The sequence below is a fragment of the Carassius auratus genome, chromosome 26 (assembly GCF_003368295.1).
Source record: "Carassius auratus strain Wakin chromosome 26, ASM336829v1, whole genome shotgun sequence".
Taxonomy (NCBI): domain Eukaryota; kingdom Metazoa; phylum Chordata; class Actinopteri; order Cypriniformes; family Cyprinidae; genus Carassius; species Carassius auratus.
The window spans coordinates 22,894,890-22,909,648 of NC_039268.1; the positions used below are offsets into that span (position 1 = coordinate 22,894,890).

Consider the following 14,759-nt stretch of genomic DNA (forward strand, 5'->3'; position numbering starts at 1 on the left):
TTTCCCAAGGTTTTTTTCTCCATTCTGTCACCGATGGAGTTTCGGTTCCTTGCCGCTGTCGCCTCTGGCTTGCTTAGTTGGGGTCACTTCATCTACAGCGATATCATTGACTTGATTGCAAATAAATGCACAGACACTATTTAACTGAACAGAGATGACATCACTGAATTCAATGATGAACTGCATTATTGACATACTGTTTTCCTAATGAATGTTGTTCAGTTGCTTTGACACAATGTATTTTGATTAAAACGACTTATAAATAAAGGTGACTTGACTTGACTTATGCTGATTTCTTTGTGCTCACGATTTTTATACTGATGAATCACATGCAGAAAACTCATCTCTTTCCTCTTTCCAAATAATTAATTTTTAGAGGAAATTCTGCAAACAGAGAACAAAGCATTTCTTCTAACTTGTGGATCTATTAATATAAAAATCTCAATATCATGTTCTATGGCCTAACATATCAGAAAAGTACAAAATCTGCATCTGCACATTCACATCACATTATACATTTTCGCTGATGTTGAAATGCGGCTGTGATGAGAATTAACATAATGTGATTCATCTCTGTGTAAATGATCTAAAAAAATCTTAAATTAAAATGCATTTACTAGATAAGCAAAATGTGGTAAGATATTTAGTCTTGTTTCCATGGGAAATAAACTAAATGAAGTGCATTTTGCTTAAAATAGATAAAATGATCTGCCAGTGAGGTATGTAAAATATTCTTAAACAAGATTATTACACTTACCCCAATGGCAGATCATTTTAAAAATAAAAAATGCACTTCATTTTCAAATTCAATTTCAGATGGAAACTAGACTAAATACATTTAATAAATAAAAAACATTTTGCTTATCTAGTAAATGCATCTTAATTCAAGAATTTGTAGATATTTTGACTGGAAACAACACAAAAATACTAAGATAAGCCTTTTTTGCAGTGTGGTGACGGTCAAGTTGATGTCCATATGCCAGAGATGTGCAGTAAAATCATGTAACTAGTTAATGACATGAAATCAAACAGATAGTGAATGTGACATTCCTTTTGAAATGAGAGTTCAGTAAATGAGTGTGTTCAGTCAACTCTTCTTTCTGGAAATACTGCAAGTGTTTCTGATGTTCTTGAAGCATTAACCTCCGCTCTCGGCTCTGCTCTCGTCAGACTGTTATAAAGGAAGTTCTTCTGCACTCGCTGCATGCAGAAGTAAGACAGCTCCTGGGACGCACATCAACAAACCTGAGCTGACATCAAGAGCTGTAAGAGAGAGCACAGATGTGAAGAAGGCTCTCCTGTCCGGCCTTCTGTGGTCCAGACTTGCATCTGTCGTGATGCTGAGAGCGCCACCTGCTGGCTGTGAGACGCCTGTGTTCATGAAATAGAGAAAGTCTCAGATCTGTCCTGCTAATCTTACACTCATTTATTTCTTATTTAGAAACAGTTACACAGAGAAACTGTGAGCAGAGCGGCCGACAGAGATCCACTGAGTCGGTCTTGGATAAAAGCGTCTGCTAAATGACTTAATGCACATTTCTGCTGGCTGATATAATTAAGTAAGTCTAGAACCAAGTTACAGTGACTCAGCAACAGATTATTAACAACAGAAGAAATTTTCTCAGGACAAATAAAGGAAACATTCTTTTTTTAAACCCATATCTGAAGTTACAGGCGATGATACATGTTTAAAGCTCACATCTCAGTCACACAACCGGTCTTACGTCACAACTAACCCTAACTTTCTCCTGCAGAGCTGGAGTTTCACTGATAAGATGACACAGTTACACACACTTAAACAACTCTGGGGCTCTAGTTGTCCTGGTCTCCGCTGTCTTTCAGGGCAGTAGAGGTCCTTTTCTAGGTGCTGATCCACCATCTGGTCTGGATACGTACTGGATCCGGGTGACTGCAGTGACCCTCTGATCTGGACACAGACTGGATCTGGTGACTACGGTGACCTCGGAACAAGAGAGAAACAGACTAATATTAGCGTAGATGCCATTCTTCTAATGATGTAGCAAGTACATCGGGTGTTATGGGAAGTGTTTCCGGTTCCGGTTTAACTAATTAATGCAGCCTAAAAATCCTTTAACGGATTTGGATATTAAGTAACAGACCCTCTGATGTCACATGGACTACTTTGATGATGTTTCTCTTACCTTTCTGGACATGGACAGTAGACCGTACACACAGCTTCAATGGAGGAACTGAGAGCTCTCGGACTACATCTAAATATCTTAAACTGTGTTCTGAAGATAAACTGAGGTGTTACGGGTTTGGAACGACATGAGGGTGAGTTATTAATGACATAATTTAGATTTTTGGGTGAAATAACCCTTTAATGCATCTTTCCTGTGAAGCTGTAACACTGACTGAGAAACATTTCTGTAAATCATGGAAAAAAATAAACATGACTCATAAAATTTAGCGACAAAATTTATTTCCTAGGACTTCAGCATGTTATATAAAAACATTTTCAGCAAACAACTGAATGCTGTGCCAGGCAATATTCATGTGGAAAAGTTCCTTGACCAGGTGAAAACTCTTCACCGAAATTAAACTGAATATTAAATGAAATAAGTTCTTCTTCATAAAGTAGTGATCAAACTGTTAAAAACCCAACGGCAGTACGTCACATCTTCCAGAAGTTAGGGTTCTGCATCATTCGCCTCTGGAAGTTTCATACCTGTGAGGAGGACAGAACAGTGACTCTACACACAAACACATCCGCTGACATGACGCTTCGCCTTAAAACATCTCTCACCATTTGAGGATGGAGCTCGCAGGAACAAAACATCTCCGAAGGGTTCGGGGTCATCTGTGCCTGGGACAGCGCAAAAGACGAGGTGAAGTTGTACAGACTCTCCAGCATCTTCTGCGTGAACTGTGAAATAGACAACAAAGAGTTATAACAGAAGATCCACTCTGAAAAACACTTGAAGACACAAAGGTAAGTTTGTGTTTGTTGATAAGTTATATTTCTGTGTTACCTGAGTGAAGGAGTCCACGGTGGAAACAGCTGAAGTAGAGACTGGTGTCTGTTGTGCGAGCAGATCCCAAAGACTCGATGGAGACTCCGACCTGAGCCACGGACGGAGCCTGAGGAACGGCCATCATTGCCAAACGGGTGAGCTCCCCCCTCACCTGGAACACACACACACACAGACAGATGCGCACACACACACACACACCATTACAGGGCTTCAATTATCGATCATTTCTAGAATCAGAATCGAATTAAAAAAAATAAAATCTGAGATTTTATTCTGATTTTATCTGAGATTTTATTTTTAGGCCATATCGCCCAGCCCTAATAGAACTGATGTCACTCGACTCTCTTACCAGCTTTCAGACCCGAGATCCTGAATATGGCACTGGGTTTGTCATTGGTGATGAAGCCCAGCAGCTGCCACACCTGACCGACAGCAGGGTCAGGGAAAGAGAAGTAGACCGCACCACCCATGCCCACCGGGAAGGGCACAGTGCCCAGCATGAAGACCACCACATGATTGACCTTCTCATAGTCCGGCAGAGTAAAGACGAACTTATCAGAGGCGACCTGCTGCGCGTCCGTCTGGACCTGAGAGAGCACACACACACACACACACACACACACTCATCAACACTGATAAACCCTAACCCTAACATCCGTCTGGACCTGAGAGAGCACACACACACACACACACACACACACACACACACTCATCAACACTGATAAACCCTAACCCTAACATCCGTCTGGACCTGAGAGAGCACACACACACACACACACACACACACACACACACACACACTCATAAACACTGCTGATTTACTCTGATAGACACAGAGAGACTGGAGTGTGATCACAGGTCTCTTATTCTGGAGTCAGCAGTACACCGAGACTGAAAGGAAGAATCTCACTGTGATGATCAGGTTATTCTCGTTAGGCTCAGACTAGTCTAAGTCTTAGGGTTAGGATTAGACTAGTCTTACAGGTTAGTCGTCTAATTCCTTCAAAACTGGTTATAACCATGTGAAGCCTGTTAAATAAGACGTAGATCGGTCAAATTTGAATCAGAAAGCACGGCTCATTAGCGCTTGGCTAACAGCTAGTGATCAGACTAGTTAAGACAGGGTGGGTGGGTTAGTTCAGTTGGATGTGAATCCACTCACCAATCTGCCGGCGACTAAACACCCGAACATCACCAGGATTACTGCAGGAACACATCCGAGGAAACACAGTCCACTGCAGCAGAACTATCATCACAGGATCTTGCTAGAAACTTCCAAAAGCAGCTGGTAGACGCGACCTCTGACCCGGAAACTAAACACGGCGCGCTTCGCTGATTGGACGACCCGACGCGGCGCGTGCGTCAAACACAGAGAACGAACCGAAGTGTGATTATTAATCTTAATGAAAATTCAAAAAAAAAAAAACAAAAAAAAAAAACGCACCACTTTTCTTTCCATCATGCAAACACGTGGATGTGACACACACGGTATATAATGGATCCTGTACATGAGGAAGCTCCAGGGAGTTAGATTTACATCAGGAGAGGACTTAATTTGATCTAATTTATTTATTTTGTCATAGCCACATGAATATTTATTTGAACAGTGTTCACTTGATCTTGTTGCGACCCCAAAGTGACCTAATAATTATAATTATCTTCAGGATTTCAGTGTGATTGGATGCACTGATGACACACAGCTCCTGATGATGAAGATGATGAAGACTGTGGAGCGGAAGTGTGATGATGAGAGATGTGTCACCAACACCACAGCTGATAAACACAAGTCATTCAGTTATCGGTGTTCCACAAATCATTCTCCTCTCTGTTGGATTTGATAAATTAAAAAAAAAATAAATTATAAATTTTTGCATTTAGCATACACTTTAATCCAAAGTGACTTACAGTGCATTCAGGTTATCAATTTTTACCTATAATGTGTATCATGGATTTTAATATTAATATTGAAGTCAAATGTTTTTCATTACCCTTATTAAGAAGTGTACCATGTTGGATAAGAAAACATTTGAAACATGTTAAAAAGCATTAGACTGTGGAAAAATCAGCTGCACATTGTCATAGATCTACATTGAATGATATTTATTGAATTTCTAATATTTTTTAAGTCATATAACATTAGCCTTCACCCTTTTCACCCATTTATTGTTTCACATTTCTCCTTTTTTATTTTCTTGCCCATGGGACACTATTAAAATTAAGATTAGTTCATTAACTTACCTTTCATGCAGTTTTCACCGCTGATATTATAAAAGTTGTTTGGAATCAAAGTGGTTTTGTGTAGCACGAGCAAATCTCTGTTCTCACCGAGAACTACTCGAGCGAACCGAACTAACTCTGTTCAGCAGATCTGAACCCAAACTCAGGCTTAGTCAACTCAGAGTTTGCACCCATGGTTAAATAAGTAAATAAATACAAATTTCACAATTTAAATAGGCTAGAAAAACAGAGTGAGGAATAGGCTAGAAAAATAGATTTTATTAAAGTCAGACGAGAGAAAGGCAAAGAAAGAAAAGGCAGCAGAAGCAGATGATGGATCAGCGCAGTCGGTCCCAGCGCCAGATCGAAGCGTCGTCACACACAGCGATCAGAATACTGCTGTCCCGACTGAAGCTGGTCTGTCTGATCGCAGATGTGCATTTGGGGAGCGTGAGCGTGGTACACCTGAACACAACACAAGCAGAGTTAGAAATAACACAAACACAGGTCTGTGGATCGTTCTGACGAGGAATCTTACTTCGCTTTATGAGGATCCTCCACCTCCAGGTCCCAAACATACAGCTTCCCGACTTGATTTCCAAGAGCTAACATCTGCGGAGGAGAAGACACACACTCTTCATTGATCACCAGATGTTCTTACTAACCGTCAGTCGCTTCAGTTCACGTCGATCAGGAACCGCTCACCTTCTGCCAGAAGTCCATGGAGAAGCGCATGTACCAAATATCACACTGACTGTAATCGAAGCGGCCCAGAACCGTCACGTTCGACTCGTTCGGTTTGATGCGGTCGATGTCCTCTTCCATCTTCCCAGGTTTCCAACACACAATTGCATTTTCACATGACTACAAAACAACAACAACCGATTAGCACGAGGAAATAATAAAACACTTCGGCTTCTGGTGCTGCAGAAAGTACCTTTGAAAGAATCAAATCTCCGAGCCAGCGGACGCAGTCCACATAGTTCCTGTGAATGTCTCGTGTGGAAAAGTCTGGGAAGTGAATCTTCTGAGACACGAAAGGCCTGAGGACGCAGTAAGAGAGGAGCTGAAAGCACTGCTGAAGCAGAGGAAAGCGCTGGAGGAAGACGTCACTCACCGGTTGGTTTTGCTGGGGTTATACTCGTACGAACCGCGGATGGCTTTCTGCATCCTCTCAGAGCTGATCCTCCACAGCTTCAAGGAGTGATCCATCCCACACGACATGATCTTATCACCGAGCAGATCAAAGTCCTGAAAACACCACAGAAGCGTTTAGTGACACACAGGCTTGTGTTTCTGGACTCACAAACGGTTTAATCTTATTGTATTTAAAACAGGATTCCTTTAGATAAGATCTGACAATATCTGCTCAAACGTAGGCCTTTATATTGTTAGATGAGAAAGTGATGCGCAGGTCGGGTTTTATGAAATTATTTGCTGTGACGGGTCAGTCTCGTCGTGAGGAGCGCGGTCCGGAGCGATGTATGATCAGTTAAATTTAACTTTACTCAGAATATATGAACTTAGCTGTTTTGATTACTTTATATTTATATATGAACTAGCAGTTTTAAATACAGTATTTTTATATTTCACATAAGTTTATCAGTAGGTTTGAAAGTATTTTTTTTGATTAATGGTGATTCCAGTCTCTCTCTCGCGCACCTGCGCAGTTTGAAACACCAAACAGTTCTGCGAAGAGTCTCTCTCTAACATGATAATATCGAGTATCGTCGATCTGATCTGATAAATGACCATATCGCCCAACACTACAACATATATAGGTTTTGTTTTCAATGACCCGCCCCACACATAAATAAAAAGTGACAATTTCTTCAAATCCGCAGGTTATGAGACGACCCGCGCATCACTGATGAGAAATAAAAGCACAAGTTTTATTTATTTTTTGGGTTGTGTAGCCTATTATCATCAGTCTTCACAACACGATCACAGACAGTGAATTAATCTCATTCTTTTGTCTCTATACATCAATATATTTTTAAAGATGGACGAACAATCACCTGATTTTTAAAATGTTCAATTACATTTGGATTAAAAACACAGTTTGCGCTTGTCAATAGATTACGTTTCCAAAATGAGACTACAACAGCAGAAATTAGATTTTTTTTTTCTCTGATTAATGAAATGAAATGATTGAGGAAAAAGCATTGGACTGTATGTAGAAACGCTGCAGTGATTAGGATCATACTCCAGCTGACACTCACGGCGCTCAAGACCTCGTCACGATGGCCCTCGACGCCTCCGAAGATGGCCACCAGAGTATCTGTCTGAACGTTCCAGAGCCGCAGCGCGTGATCTGACAAACACACCCCAAACCATCAACAACCTGCTCTGAACACACCACATACTGACAGGTCTGCTCTCTTTACCTTTACTGACCGACAGCAAAAGGTTCGGGTCCCTCGGGTGAAATTTGAGCTCGTTGATCGCATTTCCATGACCCACATAATGCTGCAAACACACGAAGAAATCAGCGTAACCATGAAATCAGCGTAAAGAAATCAAATGAAATCAGCATAAACAAAGAAATCAAACGAAATCAGTGTAAACAAAGAAATCAAATAAAATCAGCGTAAACAAAGAAATCATCATAAAGAAATCAAATGAAATCAGCATAAACAAAGAAATCAGCATAAAGAAATCAAATGAAATCAGCGTAAACAAAGAAATCAAATGAAATCAGCATAAACACATGAAGAAATGAGTGTTAACTAGAGGTCGACTGATTGTGGATTTTGCTGATAGCGATAGCTAGGTTTGAGCACACTGGCCGATACAGATTAATTCACAGAATCCAAGATTTTAAAATGGATACTGAACAAAAACTAAAATAGTGCTTTATTTACACACACACAAAAAAAAAAAACTGTTCTGAACCATACTTATAGTAGTAGTAATAAACTAATAATAATAATAATAATAATAACAGTAATAGTAAATGTTAAAATTACCACACTCTAATAAGGCTCTATGAAATCAGTTTTTTATTTAACATTTTATTTATTTACAAATTCCGTTATTTAACTTACACATTTTCACATCAATTTAATAAGAGTTACACAAAAAATACATGATTAAGGCCCTATGAAATGTTTTTTTTTTCCTCACCATATTATTTTTGTTACCAAATTCTGTTTTAGCATGTCTAATTATTTGAACGCATAAAACAACTTGATTTTTTATTTGATTTTTTCCCCCTCAAAAATTTTGTGTATTTACATTTTTATTGTTTTCAAATCAAGGCATGAAACATTAATTTTATTTGTCTTAATTACTGAAAATTAAGCAAACTCTTTTGGGGAAACAAAGGGGATTTATTATTAAAATGAAAACATGGAAATGTTGTTTGATTATTACTTTAAAATTAATGTCGGTTTAATTTTAGTAGTAACTTATTATGACGGGTTGCCGTGAATATCTTTACAGTTCTGTGCCCTACAATTATCCCGGCACAATGTTTACTCTCACACTTTAACTGCTTCTAATATTGAGCACTTAAAGGGGGGGTGAAACGCTATTTCATGCATACTGAGTTTTTTACACTGTTAAAGAGTTGGATTCCCATGCTAAACATGGACAAAGTTTCAAAAATTAAGTTGTACGTTTGAAGGAGTATTTTTGTTCCAAAAAAACCTCTTCCGGTTTGTCACAAGTTTGGGAAAGTTTTTTTCGAGTATGGCTCTGTGTGACGTTAGATGGAGCCGAATTTCCTTATATGGGTCCTGAGGCACTTCTGCCGGAAGAGCGCGCTCCCGTAAAGCAGAGCACTGAGAGCACAACAGACTTCACTGATCAGAGCGAGAGCGGCGCGAAATGTCACAAAAGAAGTGTGTTTTTGGTTGCCAGGACAAGACAACCCTGCACAGATTACCAAAAGAGAAACAGCATTAAGGGACCAGTGGATGGAGTTTATTTTTACAGAGCATCAACGGAGTTCTGCAAGTGTTTGTTCCCTGCATTTCGGATTGCACATCGTTTATTTCTTAAGGATAATGCAATCCCAACGAAAAAGGGTCACGATCGTGTGTTGGAACCGCAGGCGGTGAGTAAAACTGCTTCAAATATCTCTGTGTTGTTAACTTAGCTATCGGCGCGTAAGCACATCAAGTAAACAACATGCGATGTTGTCATCAAACTGCACTTTCCACATGTACAGCTTGAAAAAAAAAAAAGACGACATAAAGTGGAACTTAGTCATTTTCCAAAACCGCTAAGCAAATATATACAGATTCAGTACATACCACATAGAGACGCATTTGCTGATGCTGCTCTTGTTCAGTTTCAGCCTCTGGATCTGTGTCACAGCTTCCAAACGCTCTCAACGCAAAAGCCTACTGGCGCTCGTGATTCTTTAGCTCCGCCCACACGTCACGCCTCTAGGCGCTCGTGTTTTTCCGGGAAAAATCGGTACAGACTATCTTTCTCTTATAAATATAATAAAAATAAAGACTTTTTGGAGTTATGAAGGATGCAGTACTACTCTATAGGTACTCAAGATTAACAGGAGATTGAGTGAAAACAAGCATTTCACCCCCCCTTTAATGATTGTCTAAACAATATAAATGAGCAGCGCTGCGTCTAGAGTATCACACACACTCCTGACGAATCACTTTCAACTCGAACAACGGTCTAAAACAGTTAATTTATTCACCAAACGGACATAAGTTTACTCCAAGAATGAACAATGAGGCACAGATAAGTTTGAAGTTCACGGTTTAAAAAAAACGGAGCAAACGGAAAGAGCGATCTATATCATAGCTCTATTAATGAAGCATACAGACTTTATTAGAGCCACAGAAAGACCAATGTTTCAATGAAAATGCTCAAAATACAATTCATTATGTAGATTAACAACGATTCGGGCGAATCTAATGTAATTTCAAGTAAAACGAATAGCACTCGAGGCGCAGCGGCATATTCTGTCTGAAGTTTCTCGCTCTGCGTCTAAACACAGCACGTGCTGTCAGTGATTCAGCCACTAGAGGACGCTCTCGCTCTGAATAATGAAAACAGAGCCTTCTCAGCCGCTCCGGCAACAGACGCAACCTGGGAAACTATGAGCATGGATTTTTGCCGATAACTGATGGTTCCAGCAATCAACTATCGGTGCCGATTAATCATCAGAACCGATACATCGGTCGACCTCTAGTGTTAACACAGTTAGAGGAGCAGCAGATGCAGGTCAGTCTGTTTCCAGCAATACTCCACGTGGGGCCGAGCGTCTGGACTCACTTTGACGCACTGCATGGTGATGTGGTTGATGATGCGGATGATGCCACGAGATCCGGCCACGGCTAGCAGCGGGTGACTGGTGCTCGTGTCAAAGGTCCAAGCGCAAGTGTAGAAGTTTTCATCAGCCTAGACAGCGCAGGAATCAAGGGAATAACAAAATACACTGGCACAAATCTACAGAATAACCTCAGACACTTCAAGATAAAACCCAGCCGTCTGATGATTTTATTCTGTGTCTGAAAGGATACATCAGCATCTACATACGACTGCAGCAGACGGATCTCTCCTTGAGAGTGACACTCATAGAGAGTGACCTGCAGGAACAAGACACACCCAACATGAGGGATCTGCAGAGACACGTGTGTGTGTGTGTGTGTGTGTGAGTGAGTGAGTGAGTGAGAGAGAGAGAGAGAGTGTCTGTGTGTGCGCGCGTGAGAGAGACAGGGAGTGTGTGTGAGAGAGTGTGTGAGAGAGAGAGAGAGGGGCAGTGTGTGTGTGAGAGAGTGAGAAAGAGAGAGAGGCAGTGTGTGTGAGAGAGAGAGAGAGAGAGAGTGTGTGTGAGAGAGTGTGAGTGTGTGTGTGAGAGAGTGAGAAAGAGAGAGAGGCAGTGTGTGTGTGTGTGTGTGTGTGTGTGTGTGTATGTGCTTGTGTGAGTGTGCAAGTGAGGGAGCGAGTGAGTGTGAGAGAGAGACAGGGAGGGAGTGTGTGTGTGTGTGTGTGAGAGTGAGTGTGAAAGTAAGTGAGTGAGTGAGTGTGAGAGTGAGTGAGTGAGCGAGTGTGTGCGAGAGAGAGAGATAGAGAGTGTGTGTGTGTGTGTGTGTTTGTGAGTGAGTGAGTGAATGTGAGTGAGCGAGTGAGTGTGTGAGTGAGTTTGTTCGGGTGAGTGTGTCTGAGAGAGAGAGAGGGAGTGTGTGAGTCAGTGAGTGAGTGTGTGAGTGAGCGAGTGAGTGTGTGTTTGTGTGTGTGTCACTCACTCTGTTGCTGCCGACGGTTGCGAACACCAGGGGGTCTCCTTCTTTGCTGTTCCAGTTGAACTGCACTCCAAACAGCGGCTGTCCGTGATCCTCCTGCACGACACACACATCACCGTCAGAGTGCCCTCACTAGTACACACTACAGAAGCACTACAGGCTTACTTACCCTCAGACTGTTGACACACTTGAAGGAATATTTGCACTTCTTGGACTTCCACTTGCCTTTGCCCCAGCTCTTTCTGCCCGGAGCATTGGCCGTGTTCGTGGGAGTGTCGGGCCGCTCGGGGTTCGTGCCGCTTTCAACGCTGACCGCATCATCCTGAGAACATCAGACGTCTGATTAATCACGGAATCAATCTGATTAATCACGGAATCAGCATCAGACGTCTGATTACGTTTACATTTAGCAGATGCTTTAACCAAAGCGACTTTCAAATATGGACAAAAGAAGCAATCTAAACCAACAAAAGAGAAATGATATGTAAAGTGCTAGCGTTTTTATATAAATAAAGATAAACAGTCGTGGCCTAGTGGGTAGAGAGTTTGACTCCTAACCCTAGGGTTGTGGGTTCGAATCTCTGGCTGGTAATACTACGACTGAGGAGCCCTTGAGCAAGGCATCGAACCCCCAACTGCTCCCTGGGTGCCACAGCATAAATTATGCCCACTGCTCCGGGTGTGTGTGTGTGTACACTTTGGATTAGGGTTAATTGCAGAGCACGAATTCTGAGTATGGATCACCATACTTGGCTGAATGTCACTTCACTTAAAAAAAATGATAAAGCAGGATTAAAATAGAATAAACAGTGCTAGAGTTAGAGCCCACTTCCTCAAATCTTACCCTGGAGGTCCCATGCACTGCAGAGTTTAGCTCCAACCCTGATCAAAGTCACCTGTCTGTGATTTTCTAATGATGCCAAAGACATTAAAGTTTCGCTCGAAGATCTTCGTCAGACACGGTGTGACCAAGACGTTACTAACTTTAAATTTTCTAAATAAAGAGAGAATAACAGTTCAGACCTTTTATTGTACTATTTGTTCAATTCTTCTTAAATCTTGCTCTTGACTAAGATGCTTTGGATCTGCGTTATGAGAAGCTAATGCATTCACACACATAAAAAAACTCTTCACAGAAACCGATCATATGATCATTAGTGTCGGTGTTCTTCAACATCATCGCCATCAACATAAATACATGAAACCACTGAAGACGTCCGATTTGAAAAACACAGTCACACGTGTGTGTGTGTGTGTGTGATAATATGAAGAGTAACGTTATATGAAATGTGAATTAAATCACACTAACGTTAACCCGGAGGAGTTTAGCGCTGAAGAGAAACACGCGACAAGAGACAAAGAGAAACTTCACTGACGAGCAGCTGCACAAACACACACATTAAACATATTCAGAGCATAATTGACCTACATTGTCGTCTCCTGACAGATCAGGGTTGCTGTTTTCATCACTGCTTAATTTCTGCTTTTTGTTATTCGGCATCTCGTTTCCCGCCTCAGCATGAGATTCAGACATCTTCCTGCAGCAGCAATGCCACACTGCCGGAAAGCAGAGCATTGGCGCTCATGCCACACTGCTGCAAAACAGCGCGACAGCTGCGGTTACACTGAGCGACTGCAGAGGGAGACTGTTCACACGCGCTGGCTACAGTTAAACCCGAACTAGAGCAGAATTGAAGTTATCGAGAAAATAGAAGCGTTATTTTACTGTATATGGTTTAAAAAGGTGTGGTAACAGTCATCGGCCTTTAATGTTTTTGTTGTTGTTGTTGTTGTTTTAAGACAGAGAGCAACGTCTTGTTTATTTAACTGCATTTCAATCAAATCGCACTGAAGGCTAATAACCGAGGTTTATCTTTGGAAAAGACTTTCAGATGTGAGTTTAAAGATTATTCATATTTAATGAAGGTTCAGCTGTGGATAACTCAATGCTCTAGATTAGATGAACAGCCTCAAATGTGGAAACTAGACCTTTGACTTCCATCAGTATCTGTGTTTGTTCTTTGTAATTAAAGACAAACACCAGAGTAACTGATCAGTCATTAGTCAGATATGCATCATAAACACATTGACTATTTTACACAGACTTTATTTACTTTATTTGTAACTAATGTTAATCCTGAAGCTCCTTGATAAACCCATTTCATTCAGCATGAATCACTAAATTATACATTTCCTACCAATTAGTGTCTTTAGCAACATCCTGCTGTATAAACACGTTATTATTCCATCTGTATGGCAAGCCCAAAGGGTCAGAATTATGCTATACCCTAATCGCATTTGCATCCAAACGCCGTCAAATGCGGCGTTTTAAACCGTATTTGCACTGCAAGATATGCTGTTGATGCGTCAATGATGCCTTTTCTTACGGCGTCTTAGTGTGCATGAAAAATGCCATTTTTGTTGCTCAGAGCACACGTCATTTAAGGCGATTTGCTAATAGTATAATGAGCCACGTCCACTGATTCCCGCAGCCAGTACGTTTGAACGGGTTTCCCCCAATCAATAGCCGCTTTCACACTGCGATTCCGGAAAATGAATGGGTAATGTGGCAGTTGTTCCCAGGTTACTAGATTTTGCACTTTCATAATGCCAGTAATTACATGGAATATGTGCGTGCATTCACACACGACCAGTAAAGGTCCCGTAATGACACGTGACATCAGGGCATGACGTGTAATGTACGAGTCAAAAACGCTAGGCACGTTAACCTTCACTGAAGCTTGCTGAAAGATCTCAGCTTCAGCATGGAAAGTGAGGAACTAACTGATCTCTGCTTCATTACAGTATGCACATATTTTTTAGTTGCGAACGTTGATCTTCCTTCTTAACACCTGGTAAATAAAGTTGTGCGATAACATGCGTCATCATCACTATAACTCATGTTATCGCACAACTTTATTTACCAGATCATTTTAGCCAAATAAATGAATAGGATATATTTCTGTACAATAGCAATTTTCATCTCCAATAACATTAAACATGTTAATTAAACATGCTCCTCTTCATAGTTTAATGTAGGCTTATTGCTAAGATTTCATGTTCAGCAATTATCCTACCTTCCCCATTTTATGTATTCAGCTTATTACTCAGATAGCCTACCTTTTACTACTGCATTAGTAAATAACTGGACACAGCTTTGAGTATTGTTTCCAAAATGAGAAAACTTTCCTAGTAATTGAGATAGTGTTTAAAAGTTGTGCATCATATCATGTAGTAGCCTAGATGATTGCCTGCTTGTTTAAGTGCCCGACAAATTGCACCGTTCGCTGGTTCGTGTTCGGCTCTTAGCAGGTCTAGCCAGCAT

General features: G+C 41.0%; 1 protein-coding gene and 1 pseudogene across 1 annotated transcript; both read right to left on the reverse strand.

Moving 5' to 3' along the window:
• Positions 1-2,541: 2,541 nt before the first annotated feature.
• LOC113044662 (protein Hikeshi-like) lies at positions 2,542-4,322 on the reverse strand (annotated as a pseudogene).
• Positions 4,323-5,472: 1,150 nt separating this feature from the next.
• Positions 5,473-13,017, reverse strand: LOC113044661 (polycomb protein eed). Its single transcript, XM_026204826.1, has 12 exons — positions 12,864-13,017; positions 11,604-11,756; positions 11,438-11,530; positions 10,712-10,777; positions 10,464-10,589; positions 7,601-7,682; positions 7,436-7,527; positions 6,331-6,464; positions 6,151-6,256; positions 5,919-6,077; positions 5,752-5,825; positions 5,473-5,678 (listed from the first exon to the last, which is right to left on the reverse strand). Exons 1-12 carry the CDS (start codon positions 13,008-13,010, stop codon positions 5,552-5,554), a joined length of 1,359 nt encoding a protein of 452 aa, XP_026060611.1. The 5' UTR covers positions 13,011-13,017; the 3' UTR covers positions 5,473-5,551.
• Between the last annotated feature and the right edge of the window lie 1,742 nt (positions 13,018-14,759).

Coding starts and splice junctions, on each gene's coding strand:
- LOC113044661 (XM_026204826.1), bottom strand. CDS start 13,010: ATGCTCTGCTTTCCGGCAGTGTGGCATTGCTGCTGCAGGAAGATGTCT. Junction 11,757..12,863: donor ATCTGTCAGGAGACGACAAT/GTAGGTCAATTA, acceptor TGATGTTCTCAG/GATGATGCGGTCAGCGTTGA. Junction 6,078..6,150: donor GAGATTTGATTCTTTCAAAG/GTACTTTCTGCA, acceptor GTTGTTTTGTAG/TCATGTGAAAATGCAATTGT.